The 17,028-nt window shown below is 40.9% G+C and overlaps 1 protein-coding gene across 1 annotated transcript in view; it reads left to right on the top strand.

Moving 5' to 3' along the window:
• The first annotated feature begins 4,524 nt into the window (after positions 1–4,524).
• The window catches only part of NKAIN2 (sodium/potassium transporting ATPase interacting 2), an 887,037-nt gene continuing 874,533 nt past the window's right edge, over positions 4,525–17,028 (top strand). Inside the window, exon 1 of the mRNA XM_053664749.1 lies at positions 4,525–4,546. Within this exon, the coding sequence (XP_053520724.1) occupies positions 4,538–4,546 (9 nt within the window). The 5' untranslated portion in view covers positions 4,525–4,537. The remainder of the gene's footprint in view (positions 4,547–17,028) is intronic.

Genomic DNA, 17,028 nt, shown 5'->3' with positions numbered 1-17,028 from the left:
AAATCAAGCTGTGGGGCACGGATGCCTTCTTTCCAAAGGCCACAGGAGACACGCTGTTTCCTGACCCTCCGCAGCTTCTACAGGGCCTCCTCCTCCACCTACAAGTCCAGCAACGGCAGCTGACTCACCTCTCGCCTTGCGTCTCCCTGACCCTCCTTCCACTTCTTCAATTGTCTTCTCCCCACACTCCCAAGCTGGGAAAGGTTCTTTTTAAGGGCTCTAGTGATCAGATTGGGCTCACCTTGATAATCAGGCTATTCTCCCCATCTCAAGGTTCTTAATCACGCATTCAAAGTCTTTTTTGTCATAATATTCACAGTGCCCTGGGATTCTGACATAGCCATGATTCAGGGGCCATTACCATGTTCACAGGGTCCTGGGATTAGGATATAGCCATGATTGAGGGGCCATTATTCTGCTCAGCACAAAATGCGCATGTCTAAGAATGTAATTAAATCATTGTGATACACTCTTACACTGGAATGTTCTATAGTCGTTAAATCTATATTGTATGTAGAATAATAGTAATTAAGAATCCTAAAATGTTAACTGTGTGCTAGGCACTGTTCCAAAAGCTTTACATATATTGACGTTTCCTTAATCCTCCCAACAGTCCTAATATATATCTGTGCACTATGATCCCCAACACCCCCCTTTACAGATAAGGAAAGTAAGGTACAGAGAACTAAGGGATTTTCTCAGGGTTACGTGGTTACAAATAAAGCAGAGCTTGGGATATAAAGCTGCAGAGGCCATGAGCTTAAAAGTTAACAAACTGGACATATGTTATTGACTTAATGTTAAGTGAAAAAAAAAGACTAAAATCTATTGTGTATGATATAATTCCATTTTTGTAAAAAATGGCTTGCACAAAAATGAGATTATTCAAGGTTGGAAAGATTATGAGTGATTATTTTCTTTTAAAATATATTGGAGAATACTATTATTTTCCAAAAAAAAATTCCAAGTTTGTATAAAATATTCAATGATTAAATTTTTTGGTTTTATAACTGTAAAGCCAATTGCTGTCTTAACTGTTTTTAAACTAGAATGAATGATGTAAAACTCAAGAGTGAAATGATCAATGATGTTACAAAGCCAGGCTTGAGCTTTTGCTCTTGCTGAAATGACAGTGTTCAGTGGACACTTTGTGGCTGTGCACCTATTGTATTCCTTGAGTTGTTCTGAGATATATACGATATAATGGGTGTGAAATAGACTTGAAAAGTACTTTAAAGCAGGTTGCTAATGTCAGCCAGAGGGAGATGTACATTATGTATCACAGTCTCCCCACAGAAACAAGAAAATTAACAATAGTTGTCAACAGCCTAGTAAAGTATTATATAACTGAACAGTATATGACTTGTGCATGAAAGTGCAATCGATGTTCCAACTTGAGATAACTCTTCATACAATTCTATGGTATAGTTGATATTCTCTTTGTCATCTTTTCCACTAAGGCTCGAGGCTTAATACAACATAGAACATGCAGGGCATGGCCACCTTAAGGAATGACATTGAATTCCTAACTAGGGCAACTTTATATAGATCAGACATTTCACTCTTCTGAGATTACTATGCCAATGATGCCAAATCAGGAATAAAAGCCATTGCAGATTGCCTTACATTGGTTTCTAAAGAGGCAGGGTTGCCACAAATATATCACTATAGTGGTTTCTTTTGGAGGTGATCCCAGGAAGCACTGGCAGAGAAGGGAAATTGAGACAGGAAAGGAAGGAAACTAGTGAAGAGTGCATGGATGAACAGATTACCACTAATGGGCCACTGTGGACTGGATGGGCTCAGCTCTGGCGGGAAGTGAATGGTTTGTACTGGAGTATGTTTCAGGTGTTTCCATCTCTGGGTTGAGAAGGTGGGGTATCCATCCACCACCTCCCATCCATTATGGGGTAAGAGTTGTTCTTAGGGCTGTAACTTGACTCTTGAATCAAATAGCTCGTGTGGCTAGCAAAAGCTCATGGACACTCCAAAGTGACTGCAGAAAAAATATGGGCATGTACTGAAAGGGAAGTAGTATCCAGGGTCTAGGGGCAGGGCACTGAGAGTCAGCTATAGAAAGCATCATGCTTCCCTGTAACCTCTGTAGCCTAGAGACCCTTCAGGCTCTGGCTGGGAGCAGGGGAATGACTGCAGGATTATTGATGGATCCACATGAATGCATTGATGCAATGACGAATTTTCAAAGGTAATAAGAGAAGGCTTTTCAGAACGTGGTGGCAGCTTCTCCAGTATTCAGCATCCACTTAGAGCTTTCTTTTTGTTTGTCAGTTCAAAATACCTGCATCCCCAGCAGCTCCTGGATAACTAACACGTATAAAGGCAGAACAACTAACAGAAATATTTGTCACTAGATACCTCTGCCTTCGGTTTCATCAGGGTTGTGGAGGAACTATTACCTGCCAGGCCCACAGTGGATAAAAGCCATGTACCGGGCTTTTGTAATTTCATTAAACATTGAAAGGGATTTTTCAGACAAGTTAGTTTACAAATAGGACAATTGAAAGTAGGCATTCTCATGATAGTAGTAAAATATTCCCATTTTATAAATTTAACAAATCAAATTCCTGTTCGACTCTGTGCTTGACACAGTATTTTTTGAAAATTCAGTACCGGGTTCCTACAGACTGGGGTCCCTAAGCCCTAATCGATTTCTTTATGTTTGGTTATTCTGATGCGCCATAATATTTATTCAAAGAAAGCAATCACTTGCGGTCCTTATTTGTGATTCCCAGACTGACGTTGTCCTACAGAAGTGACATGTTCTCAGTTGGGTCAAATCACATTTGCTAAGAACAGCTCTTTGCTTGATGTGTTTTCATCTCTTGAACGGGTGTGGGAGTTTCCAAACCTTTCTCTTTCCTTATCAATTTAACACCTCATTCCAGTGACTTGACTCTAGCAGATACTATACCTTCGCTTCCAGGGACAGTTACGAAGGCTAGCCGCCCGTGGCTATAAAGGAAACTGGACTCTTTGATCCTGAACACTTAGGCCCCAGAGGCCGCCACCTGGGATGTAAACTGCTTCGCTGTTCAGATTTCAGCCCGCAGATGGCAGCAGCGGGCTCCGAAGCCTGTCTCTGCAGGTTACCGGAACTCACTGCACAGCTTCTGGCTGGCGCTCGTTAACCGGGTTTGCAGCATCGACCTCCAGACATCCTCACCCACCCAGGACGGTCCATAAGACCGAGTACTTAGAGTGCTAAACTTGTTTTTGTTCCTTTCCTTTTATGGGTAAAAACAACAGTTTGAAGCAGCAACGGTAACTCATTGCGTCCCCACTCCCTCGGGTTCCTAATTTCCCTACCAAGTACCGCAGCAACCTGCTCTCTTCTCTTGAGCAGGGTCTGCTCCGTGACTCTAACCTCCGGCCCTTGCAGGTTTTCGGGAGCTGGGTGCTGGGCGGCTGCAGTGCGCCGGGCGCCACCGGGCCCCTTCTCCTTCTGGGCTCTGACTCTCCCCCTCGCGGGTTTTTCCGGACGGTCGAGATGCTTTGGCTGCACCCCTATTTCATCACCCACCCCCTTCTCTAACCCTTCTCTTCGTCCCTTCTGCCCCGAACACACACTCGGCTCGCTTGCTTATAGTGCTCCAGGCTCGGTCGTGGGCGCAGGACCATCCTAAGCCCAGAAAGCCCCGGACATGCCGCCCGAACTCTTCTCCCTTCGGACCCCAGCGCCACCACCGCTGCAGCCGCCGCTTCTGCGCCTCTCCTTCTCGCCTAGACACTGCTGCCAACAGCCCCCTCGGTGGCCAGCCGGGCTGGGCTGGAAGAAGTTGACGTCTCGGGAGGGGGCGGCGGGGAGCAGGTTGAAGGATTTGTTGTAGGAGGATTAACACATCTGGGCTAGGGGAGGGGCAGCGCCGCTGCAGGACGCGCGGCTGCAGGACGCGGCGCGGATCCCGCATCACTGCGCTCAGCAGCCACCGCCACCGCGCGGGACCGCGGAACCCGGACGCCCCCTCCCGGCCCGCTCCGCACCCCGCCCGCCTGGTCCCGCAGATCCTGGCGCACGGAGCGGCGAGCGGCGCAGCGAGGCGGCAGCTGCCCCTAGTGCAGGCGGGCGGAGAGCTCGTGGCTAGCGCGCGTTGAGCGGCGTGGGGCGAGCGGGCGCGAGGAGCGGCGGGGGCGAAACTTCGCGGCCAGATGCCCGTGGGCGCGGCGGCGCTGCGAGGCTACCGCTGCTGCCCCTCTGGGCCCCGGGCGCGTCTCCACGGGCGGCGTTGCCCGCGGCGCGGCGTGTGCAGCCAGCAAGTGAAGGTATGTGTGGCGGGCGCGGCTGGAGCTGCTGCCGCCTTGGCGCCAGCAGGTCCTAATGCCTGTCACTTCCCAGGACGCTGGCAGCAGCAGCCCGGAGCCCCCGAGCCCTCGGCAGGTTTTCCTGTCCTTCCCGGCGATCTGATTGGATAAAGTGGGGGCTCGACGGTGGCCGACGTGGGACAGTGTGGCTGTGGCAGGGGTCTCGGAAACCATGGGTTATTGCAATGGCAGGTGCACGCTTATCTTTATCTGTGGCATGCAACTGGTAAGTGACACTTGGGTCCTCTTATTCTGTAATGTGCCTTTGAGATAGCGGGCAGGGGGATTCAGTAAAGGGTCTGCCATTGATTAGAATGGAAGAAAAAGTAAAACAGGAAATGTGACAGATATATTGTCTATTTTTTTAAATGATTTATGGGAGAGGCACTGTGGAGTACAGGAGAGGTGAGCCTTTCTGCCCCCGCCTATTTCTATCCCTCTGAAGACAGTTTGGCAGGTTCGGGTTAAACTTGTCTTTAATTTGTTTAAGAAAGCAAGATTTAGCTCTTGTTCTTTTATGCTTTGCATTCCTATTAATGTAACAACGTGATCGTTACATATAATTTACTATTACAGGTGTTAAAAGAGAAATGTGAAATTTTTTACTTTTCTTCCATATACTAATCTTTGCAATATCTTTGTTTCTTCATTGACATGTGTTATTATTCATGGAATATATTGTTTTACAAGTATAACACTGTAACAAACCACTATGTAGGGCAGATGGAACCCTTACAGTGGTCTCACCTGGAAGCCACATTGAGTTTTAAAAGTATGTCGATTGAAGAGAAATCCTTAGCTTAACTCAGCAACACTGTTGCCACAGACTGAAACAGTACCCTTAAAATCACAATTCTTACAAACAATTCTAAGGAAAAAATCTTCTGTCTTACATTTTATATGTAATTGCTCCCAAAGTAGATACTGTTGGCTGATCCTATAGGATGGAGAATTACATGTACTTTTTGAAGAATGATGTTCAGTTGTAAAGAGGTAATGAGCTAATATTGGAACAATATCATGTATCTGAATTTAAATTCCCTAAAGGCAAGGAAAGTCTGAACATACTTTAGATCTGAAAGATATACCACTGTAAGTGGTTAGTTTGAGGTAGAAGGTGCTTGCTCACCCCAGTTATCAAATAGCTTTTCCTGGAAAGTATATATTAATCTGAATAGCCACTTAAGTTTCCAACAACTGTTTCATAAAGGCTAAAAGGACTAAAAGACTGAAGCAAATTTCTGAGAGCCCAATCAGTAAAGTGTTCAAAGGAGCAGGGGTTTGCCATTGAAACTGATAGGATTCCTTACGTGTTCTTTGTTTATCAGTTGTCACCAGTGGTGGTTGCTGTTGTTGTTTTATTTAGTGTTCAGCTGAAGTAGTTCTTTTTCTTGTATATTATCTCAAGGTATTTTCCTTTCTCTGGAAAGTTATCTGATAATGTACATATTTTAACAGTGAATTACTTGGGTTAAGAACCCAAGTAGACATACAAATATAATTTTAAGAATGTAGTCTTTTCTTGATGATGTGCAAACCACTTTATTTTTTCTTACCACATATTAATTTAAAATTTTCAATAAGGGATTTTTACTCTTAATGATAAAACTAATCAGGAGAATAAAAGAGCTTACTTTGTTAAACTACATTGGGTCAAGTTTGCCAAATTGCATAAACATTTTCAAAACATTTTTATATTCACATACGATTCAGAAAAGAATACATTTGCTTATTCCTTGTGTAAAAGCATATAACTTTTACATGGGTGAGTGCATGGGTAAAGTTGTTCTTATGCTCTCTTTAATTTTCAGTTTTAGAAACTTGATTTAACTTTAATCACTTAGCATAGTAGGGCTTTATTATGACAAATGTGGGCATTAGATCTATATGGTGGTTTGTATGAATACAGACTCCTCAAGAACTTAAACTATTTTAGAAAAGCATAAATATACAAGCAGGGAAGCTAAATATAAAAGTAGTGGGATAAGTCTAAAGCTTTCTGTGTGTGATGTGTGTGTGCATGCGTGTGCATGTGCACACATACATGCCCTGGTGTTTTGGAGAAGTGCTACATCATTCATGAAACAGAAATTCTGAATTAAGCTAAGTTCTCTGACAAAGTAAAATTCACTGCAATATATGAGTGCTCAGTCTAAGCAAGTATATACATTTGAATCTCAGGGAATGTTTTGTGCTCTATAAGAATCATGAGATTTTCCCCATTTGCACTTATGTGGCACCAAGATAATATAATTAGCAGCCATGTTCACTCAGATGCAAACAAAAAACCGAATGCAGAATACCACATTGATTTGATAGTGTGAAACGATCACGTTTATAGGACATCAGAGATTTCTGGTAATCATTGCTTCTTAGAAATACAGAGTTTTATTTTAAGTAAAAATAATTTTTTGCAAATTAATAGTTGCAAAGCACTGAAGAAAATTAGGTGGTGTATATATTTTCCTTTGCTCTTGATAGATCTTTAGAAACTTTTTGTATCTTTGTGCTGTTATGACTAAAAATCATTTTATAAGTAGCCAGGTTTCCAAAATAAGTTATGACTCATGTACCAATGATTGACACAAAAGTTCCCTTAGTTTTGTTTTCTTCTGAAGTTCTTGTTAAATTTGGGGGTAGTCTTTTTGTAGTTGTACAGAAAAATCTTAGTTTATTAAAATTAATTGAAAACGATGGTAGTCTAAGATAGAAAATTAATTTTTTTCCTAAGTAACTTTATTAAGTTTCTGAAAACATTGACCTCCAAGTCTATAAGTGGAGTATATTTTCATTTGACTTAAAGGCATATTTATATTCACATAAACGTGCAACTAAATCTTACCAGGAGACGAGGAATCTTTTGGTGTTGTGGCAATGGGAACCTCATTCTTCACTCTATTATCAGAGCAGACAGTGTTGTGATCCTTTAACAAGTGAAGGACCGACTAAACCTCTAGGACGTTACCTGTCACAATGCTATGTGTTTGCTTTTAATTATGTTAAACACGCTTTCAATTTCATGTTTGGCAGACTACAGGTGTGGATAGACATTCGCTCTCTTAAAAAACAGAACATTGTTTTACAAGACAAGAAATTAGGATTTCATGCCACAGAGACTTAATACAAAACTTCTATTTCATGAAAAAGTGTTTCCATGTATCATAAATCAAGGTATCTGAACTGTATGGTCTTTTCAACTTCAGATTTTTGGGTGGCTCCTACCGAAAGGGGTGTGACCTCTGGGCACCAGTTTGCTGCATGTGCAGAATCAAGAGTTTAAACTCATAATCTCAAGAAGGTAATTTTCTTTTTATCATTGCTGTTCTGAAGGCTCAGACACTGAAGATTTCAGACAGTGACAAAAATCATCATGGCACTGGAGGTGGTGGATAGAACATTTTACCTTCTTTACAGCTTGCAGCAGTCTGAAAGATTTTCAGCTTTTAAAAAGTGGTTGAATGAAAAATTTCTTTATATAAATGTTGAAAAATATTACTGAGATATTTCTCAGTGAAAAATCACTCAGTTATAATATGGAAGAATATAACTTATTTTAAATGGGAAAAACAGCTTTGTTTTCAAGTAAAGAAAGTCAAAATTGCCCACATTTTTGTACACTAGGCTCCTATGTGGCAAAAAGCATAAGATTTCTAAACTCTTGAAAGAAAGTACAGATTTACATTCAACAGATTAGCACTTGAAAGTGTCATTCTTGCCATGCGCTCTATGAAATATTGCTACCTTGGAGCAGGTGCGGCTAACAATTAGGTTAGTACACGTGTGCAGCTGTGTGAAGAAGCACGTTTGATGCTTAATTAAGAACGATCGGTTGCTTCCCACTGTACAGTTATTAAGCATTTTCAGGGGTGCACATTTATTAGAAGAGGCCATGAATATATACATGGACTAAATAAAACCAGATTTATTATAATTATGGTGTATCTTTGTGGTGGTCAGTCATGATTTTATGCAATGTTCATACTTAAATGCTCTTTAACTATTTCTTAGAAAATAAAGCATTACATTGCAAAGTCTTGAAAGGCACAGGTAGGCGCTTTTCCTAGGACACTTTGCACAACTTTGAAAGTTCTACAAAAGTGTAGAACTTTGACTGTCAGAAACACTCCTGCTCAGAGAATTAAACATTTTATATTCAAATATTGTCGATAATAAAATCTTGAGGTCCTTAACTAGTCTGATTCCTGGAGAACACTAAAATTTTCCATGTAGTATTTTAGAAACTTATGATATAAAATATGCTAAGAGTTTGTTAATATGTAAAATAACTTCTTTTTAGACATTTTCTACATTTGCATCCCAATATTTTGACATCTGTATGTATACATGTGTGTGTATGTATATATATATATAAATTTATTCTTTTATCGTAATTCAGCATGACTCTCCTCTAATGGTTACCAAGGAAGATGTAGAAACTTCTTCCAGCATCCAGCTCTCTTTCTTGGTCCACAAACCACCAACTGGCCACTTTTTCCTCATACACCCACAGTTTCAAAGAGCCAATCTGTGCAGAGCTGTTCGTTTTTCTGAAATAAAATAAAGGCTCGGATGGGCAGCGTCCCCTGTGCAGAATGCCAGAGCCATCTCTGGCACGGGGCCCACGTGTGGGCAATGGTCCAGACATGCAAGCCGGCATTGCCACTGCCTTTTTTCCTCTGATACTGCTTTACTCTGAGGTCAGATTCTTCTCCTGCCCAGTCAAGAATTTCAGAATAGTGCCCGGGACTCTTTAAAATAGGATGTTTTTATTTTTTGGTCTGTGTCTTCTTTTTTGCATGTGAGTGCTTGCCAAAAACAAAATCTGAAACAGAAGCGCATTTTTAACATTTCCACACTTATACTGGATATAAAAATATTAAAATTATCACATCTGTTGCATTAAATATTTGTATATACTACAAATGGCTAAGTTATTAAAAGTATGCATTTCTGTTATTTAGTAGAATTTCAAGCAGCTTATTGTAATTTTTCCAAAAGTAGCTTTGAGACTAATATTACTAATAATGGATATTATTCTATTTCCATGCTTTATACAGACATGCAAACTTAAGAAATCAAACACACGTGCAGGAGAAATAGTTCTAGTCTGCGTTCTCATCTAGATAATGATCTCTTTCAATTTTGGCTCACTGTCTTTCCCATGTAAACTTGGTAATTGTTTAATTTCAACATAATGAAATGCATAGTCCATCAGGATAAGATGTTTGTCTAGGGTTCTCCCCCTCCCCCCATAACAACAATAGAAACAAGTACTCTATTTACACCTACTTCACTTCATAGTGTGGAAATGAGCCTGCATGAAACACTCATTCTTACCAACCCCAAGATACTGAAAGACATTTAAAAACCATGAAGACAATTCTGTTGTTTTCTCTGTCCAGGTAGGGTGCAAAGTGAGATTTATAAACTGCTTTCTCTTCTTTTACTATTTCCGGTGTATTTAGATCTGAAAGTTCTTACTATTTAAAGGCATTACTGGGTCCATCTTCTTGACAGCAGCGTTCTGCGCCCCTTTTTGTGTACTTAAACTCTAAAATAGGCACTAGGTCTAACTGACAGAAGTAGTTGTACCTTTTTATTTCATGCAAGCTGTAGACTTTTGCTTTGCAACCTGGAGCTGGAGTAGTGTGACTTTAAACATTTTACCTTTTAAATGACTTGTGGATTACATGCTAACTGTGATCCATTTAAAAATACTTTTTGAAAAGTTACAAATAAACTGAATTTTATATGCATTTGGAAAAAAGTTATTTTTTATTTCATGTTTTTAAAATTTGTCATACTTTAAAAATATAGCTTTGTAAAATACTTAATGAAAACTGTTGCAATTTATTCTTCTAAGCTAAATGCTAAGCATGTTGTCTTCACTGATTCCTTTCTAATAATTCTATGAGATGGGTAATAGATATTAATATTCCCATTTTACAGAGGATGAAATGGAGGCTTTGGGAGTTTAAGGAACTTTCTTAAGTCACCCTCTTAGTAAGTGGGAGAGCCCGTATTTAAATCCAGGTCTGTCCAGCTTTAAGACAGACCAAGCTTGTGCCAGTGAGCTACACTGCTTCCTTTCCATGTATTAGTAACGTACAACAATGTCAAGTAGCTTATGTTTATTTTACTTTCAAAAGCAGCATATACCTACTAAGTCCTGGTGGATGCAGTAATCAACACAAGACTAAGTGGCCTGGTGGGGGCAGAGAGGGGTAAATTGATGCCAGGCTCCTGTCCAAACCTGACTGGCCCAGCTGGGCTCAGGGTTCACAGCTATGAGCTGCTGGTGTTGGACTGGAAACCAAAAGGAGGAACGTCCCCTTGCAGAATCCCCTTGCTGCGTAAACAGCAAAGGAGTCCTGCAGTTGTACTTCACAGAAGTAATTGCTGGTAATAGCTTGTGTTTCTGTTAAGGGTGGGGAAAAAAGAGACAGCTCCATTGCATCTCTGGCCAATTATTGAGAAATAACCATTCAGTAATGGCTTGGACACTGTCAAGGTATGCTTAAGAAAGACTGTATGGGAAGAAGAAATGTATTCATATTTTTTCAACTCCTGCTCTTTTTGAAACAAATCTCTGATGAACGGCTAATGCAGAGTAATGTCATTTGCCCATAACATGTCCCAAATCCAAAGTTCATCAAGACCGCTATTGGTGAGATTATTACTTAAAATTACTATTGTTGGGAAAGACCTTGAGAAATAGGTTATTTAAAGTATGCATTCACTATCCTAGAACACTTCTGGAACTTGAGTGTGCGTTAGAGTCACCAGCAGGCCTTCCTCTACCCAGATCATTGGGTGCACACCAGAATTTCATCTCAGTAGTTGAAGGGTAGGGCCTAGACCTAGAATTTGCGTTTCTAACAAGTTCCCCAGGGACTCTGATGGTGCTGGTCAGGGACCAGACTTTGAGAACTCCTGGGCTAGAATATCATTTAATGGTATATGAATTTTTCCACTCAACTCTATAATTAGCTCACTTCTTCATTGGGCCTTTTGCTTATTGTGAAAGAAAACTTTTTTCCAGGACCAAGTACACCTATTTCTGACTTCTGGCTATTTAGAAGTTTAAATAAGGGAAATGGAAGGTTTTTTCATAGCATTTGTGTCTTTCTAATAGTGATACAGAGAAACCTGAAAGTGATTCAGTGCCTCTGTACCCTCTGTGCCTGGTGATGCTAGAGCAGAATTGTTCTTTTTTTTCCAGTGGCCTCTCTTTGCTAGCCTAGCCCCTCAGTCTAAACCTCTGGAACAGCGTCTTGCTGTGCCTGGGGGAGAGAGAGGGAGAGAGGAGGGAATATGCTGAAAAAGAGCTGAACTAAGTGAGAAGGCAGATTTTTCTCTGCCCAGCCCGCTGCTTTTACCCTGGACAGGTAAATAACTGTGGCTTCGCTTAGGCCATTTATATTCCTGAGTGTCATTTCCTCATTCGAAAAATGGGGCAGATAATTCATGGCCTATTTACCCTACAGAACACTTAGGAGCATCTGGGGAGAAAAGCATAACTTAAATTTTACATGAAAGAGCCTCACAAATGTGACCCTTTATTGTTGTATTACTTCCAATACCTGGAAAACTTTTGTAATTGTTAATAGTTTACTCTTCCAGATCTGTTCATCTCGTGAAGAGTAGCAGTTATAGGAGTGTTTTTCTATCCTTTGACCAGTGGCCCTTGTTGCAACAACTAGTTCCCTGTAGAAACTTCTTTTCTTCGCCCCCAAGCATTTTGGGGGGGTGCTAAATAAATAAGGATTTTAATACTAGGTGCAAATAGTTTAAATAGATAAACCAGTCAACATGCTTCACCCTTGAGCTGGCAATTCTAAAACTGTGTTATGTGGAAGCTAGTTCTGCAAAATGTCCTACTAAATACATGCCAGGAATTAAATAAGTTGTGCGAGGCCCAGGTTTTATCCCCTCTCCTACTTTACCCCCGAAGGGTCACAATACCTATAAGCAGCTCCTGGAAGCCCAAACCTAAAAGGGAACCTGGCTTAATTTCATTTGTCTCTGCGTATGGTGCTTACAAGGAGCCAAGGCATTTTTCTCGTCTATATTCCCTTAGTAATCTCCCATGGAACTAGGATCTTCAGAAACACCTTTCAGTGAAGTTATCCTCTAGGCTAATGGTACAGTCTAAAAGTTAATAGTGTTATTATCTAAATGATATTTAAAGGCTAAAACTCAGTATGGAAACTCAATCCACTAACAAATGCGAGTGCATAAAGATGTTTAAGAGTATCATTAACACATAGTTAGTGAAGGGGGCCTTGTTTTGAAGGGGGCCTTGTTTTGAAGGAAGCCAAGTTTTCAGATACTTGGCTGTTATTTTTTAGGTGTACTTGAGTTTCTTGGAGTTATGTTTCAGCCACAAAAATCGCAAACCTTAACACTGAAATTAGGTGAAATCTAATGGCTGATGTTGCAAGGAAGATGATATGTTGTGTAGTGTTTCCAAGGACATTGGAACTGCAGAACACCTGGCAGAGGGCACCTGCAGAAGCACTTTCTTTTAAAAGCAGTGGGTGAGGAGCAGTCTGTATCCTACATCTAAAACCAGACTCACTCTTCTAGCATCATATCCTAAATGTTTGCCTTTGCAGGCTGGGTGGTGAGGAGCGAGTCCTCATACTGACTTTTGTTTTCTAATCAATGGGTACACTCTAAAACAGTAGCACATTTGAAACCCCCAACAATGTTTCATTCTTTGAAAACAAATGGGTCTTAGTTTGGAATGGAGGGATCAAATCTCTCCTGTTAACAGAAGTCTTTGTGTGCATCTGTGTGATGCTAATCACACAACAGAATAAGGAGGTGTTTCAAATCCCTTAACTGACAGCTGTGTGTCAAATGACAGAGAGTCGATGTTGTGTCTGAAATGTCCAGTGGTAGGGAGCTCACGTGAGCGTTATCTGGGTGGGCTTTAGCCATCGGAGATATACAAGGCTGATGTCTCTGAGTATTACTTTATCCAAGTCGGCCTCGGATGGCTCTGGGAAACAAAAAACAGGGAGGGTTTCTATAGGCTCCAGGCAGAAGAGAACATTCTGGCTGGGCGGTATGCTGCCTTCTGTGGTCTTGGCCTCTGGAGAAGGGGGTCTGCTGATTTGTCTTGGCACGGAGCACCTCCTTCTGCAGGGCAACTGCGGCGGCGGGAGGCAGCGTGCTCTGGAGGTCAAAATTCACTCCTGTGGACACGAGGGTTCCGACTTCCTTCTCTTTATGCGATAAGGATCACGTATCCTAGTGATATGGTGTATCCGGGGGCTACCTGTTTGTTCCGCTTGATTACTCTGAGGTGCAGAGACGAGATTGGGTCAGTGAATGTGTTTAACTATAGCTATTGGGAGCAGTGAGCTCGCTAAATATTTGAAAGCTTCAGAAGCTATTGCGAATTTGATGTTACACAGGTGGAACATAAAGAGTCCTGGATCTCTTTGTTCCTTGTTTCTTTTTAAGTAAAGCTTGCTCACACATTTGATGATAGTGAAACTATAACTTATGATGTTCTAAAACGTTGGAGGTATGTATTGGATTATTTTGTACTTCTATCAACAGGATTTTTTTTAAGTTTGTTTGTTTATTTATTTATTTATTTGTAGGGAGAGGGGAAAGAAGGGAGGAAGAAGGGAGAGGGACATGTGTGAGAGATAAGCATCTATCAGTTGCCTCTCACACATCCCCAGGTGGGGACCTGACTGGCAACCCACCCATTTGCCCTGACTGGGAATTGAACTGGCAACCTTTCAGTTTGCAGGCTGGCACTCAATCCACTGAGCCACACCAGCCAGGGTAACAGGAATTCTTTTTTTAACAGAGGTTTCATTTTTATCTATCTTTCATATGTTTCTATTTCATTCAATCAAAGGATGGTAGTTAAATTCTGCCTGTTCAGTCGCATTTATGAACCTAAGATTTGCCTTTCTTTTGGACTAATATTAAAAAGGTCCTTAATATTAGGACTGGAGGTCCAGTCAGGGTGGCTGGCCCCTGTATATCTAACAATTCAAAAGCAAGTAATGCTACTCTACTTAAAATGATGGGTATGTTTTAAAGGACATTCTAGTGAAGTCTGTGAAGTTGACGGTGAATTCTTCAATAGTTTTCTTAGGAGCATATTTCTGCTTCTGTAAAACATTCCTGGGAGGCTCCATAGGTTCTTAAACATGTGAGGCAGTGCTTTCCCAGTTTACCGTTGTGCAGTGTCTCAGGTCAGGCTTCTGTTTGTTCCAGAAAGGTGCCCTGAGTGTCAGGCACCTGGCGTGAGTTCGGTTTACGTTTGGTATCTCTAAATCTTGTAACAACAGTGCTGAGTGACATGGTGACCTCGTGTGCCTCTCTTACTTTAATCCTTGAGGGAAGCCTGTTGGTTTTCACAAGAATGAAGTGGCAATGATGGCTGTCACTACATCTGCTTTGATGCTAGTGTTTTGTTAACTATCAGGTTGGCCTATATCTTAGCCAGTCCCTATAATGGAGAGAAATATACCTGATGAGGTTTTTTAAAAAATATTTATATAGTAATTTGATGTGGACTTCACACACACACACGAGTTCTGTGTCATGTTTGCTCCTGATAAGCCCATCTTTTAATTTAATCTTACATAATGTGAATAAAAATATTACATATTGAATTTTAATAGAAAAACATGGATGAGAGATGTTAGCAAATTTATTGACAGAGGCAGTGATCTCAATTTAGAGGAGGAATGTAAACTTCTTATTTGAAAAGTAATTCTGTGAAGATTAAAATGTCTTATTTACAAAGCACAGCTCTCTGAACTTCTTTCTGATGCAGTTTGAAGTCTGCAGTGGATGGGCCCATTCCCAGTCAGGTGCTGTGTGCCCAGGGCTCGGCCTTGAGGTGCTGGGAGGTGGAGAAGGCCCAGAACAACTCCAGGAATCAACCAGGAGCTGATTCCTACCCTGCAGTGCTGCTACGATTGTTCTAAAATGAATGAATGAACAGTGAGAAGAAATTAAGTAATTACTAAGTCAGCTTCATCAAGTAGGATGTGTGCACTCTCTCTCCAGGAACAGCGTAATCACATGAGCTGAACAGAGTGTATGCTTCTTCCCTTTGGTCAACGAGGGTATGAGTTACCTGAAAGGAGTGATGCTTCTTCCCTTTGGTCAGTGAGGGTATGAGTTACCTGAAAGGAGTGATGCTTCTTCCCTTTGGTCAGTGAGGGTATGAGTTACCTGAAAGGAGTGATGCTTCTTCCCTTTGGTCAACGAGGGTATGAGTTACCTGAAAGGAGTGATGCTTCTTCCCTTTGGTCAATGAGGGTATGAGTTACCTGAAAGGAGTGCAGGCCGTGTTTCCATTGTACACTGATCTCATGGCTAGTGGTCGTAATAAGTGAAAATTGGTGTAAATCGCAACCATTTATTTATTTACTAGCCATACTACTTACTTAATATGATGGTAACCTAAAATGTTTTGTTGTTCTTTGTTCATTATGTGCTATGAGATCACATGTAAGGATAATGTAAATAAAATCAGTTGTGTTGGTGAAAAATAAATGTTGATGTAATCTGGGCCATGATGGTCCATTTTTAAAAAGTGTGAATTTATATATTTTAAAGTTGTATTATCTAGCTTTATTTAATACAGTTGGTACAACATCATTTACATATTCCAAAGGATCTGTGAATATAAATAATGAAGTGATTTATGTCTTTATATTTCATATCTTCAGAGCAATCGTTTCTAACTTTTGTGTATGTCATGGGTGCTTTGGAGAATCTATTAATAAACTTACGACTTTCTCACAAGAAAAATACTCATATAGCTTGAGATTCACAAATTTCTTACCCTATCCATGGCAATTTGGTGAAAACCCTTATGATTTTTCCTATCTTTTTTGTCTATCACCTTATTAATAATTTTAATTCAGTTACTTTGAATTTGTAGAACATTTGAAGAGATTATGTATACTTAATATATGTTACAATATATTGTAAAGAAGTATATATACATACATATATGTGTATATCCACATGTATATGATGCAAGGTATAAGAAGCAGAGTTGAATAGTGTAAACGAACTTGACCTCTGTCAAGGAGAATGAATGATATGTGTCAGATACAGCATGATATAGAATGATAAGTTTAAGAGAAGTAGGAATAAGGAGATTTGGGAGAAGCTATGAGTTACGTCTTCATAGGCTGATCGCACAAGGTATTAAGGGCTAGTATATGGTAGGTAAGACTTCCACAACTAGAGACCTGAGGAAAGGGAATTCCAGGAGGAAGAAATGGCCCCAGCACAGTGGCGAGAATGAAAAGGGGTCCGTGTGGGACAATGAAGTGTCAGGTGGGCCGACCAATGCGGAAGAACGGGGAGACGAAGCAGGGAATGGGAGGGGCAGGGTGCGGTTTATGGACGGACTTGAGAGCACCCGCAGAGGGAGTTTAAATTTTATTGGACGAGATGTGCATTTCTGTTGTTAATTCTCATGGTGAATGGCCCAGTTCCCCACAGCAGAGTGAGGAACATCATGATGGGAAAGTCAGAGCGGAGGTTTGGAGCGAGCCCTGTGAAGAAGGTGAAGGCAGAGCAGCAATACGTTAAACGGTTGTTGAGTTGCATCAGAGGCCTTAGTGAACCAGCTGGCATGTATTTGTAAAAGAACCATTTACTTCCCCATCCTTCCCCAACTTTCTCACAACTGGCTTGGAAAAGCAG

The sequence above is a fragment of the Artibeus jamaicensis genome, unplaced genomic scaffold (genome assembly GCF_021234435.1).
Source record: "Artibeus jamaicensis isolate MK-2021 breed Jamaican fruit bat unplaced genomic scaffold, CSHL_Jam_final contig_387, whole genome shotgun sequence".
NCBI lineage: Eukaryota > Metazoa > Chordata > Mammalia > Chiroptera > Phyllostomidae > Artibeus > Artibeus jamaicensis.
This window is presented reverse-complemented; position numbering and strand designations above follow the sequence as displayed.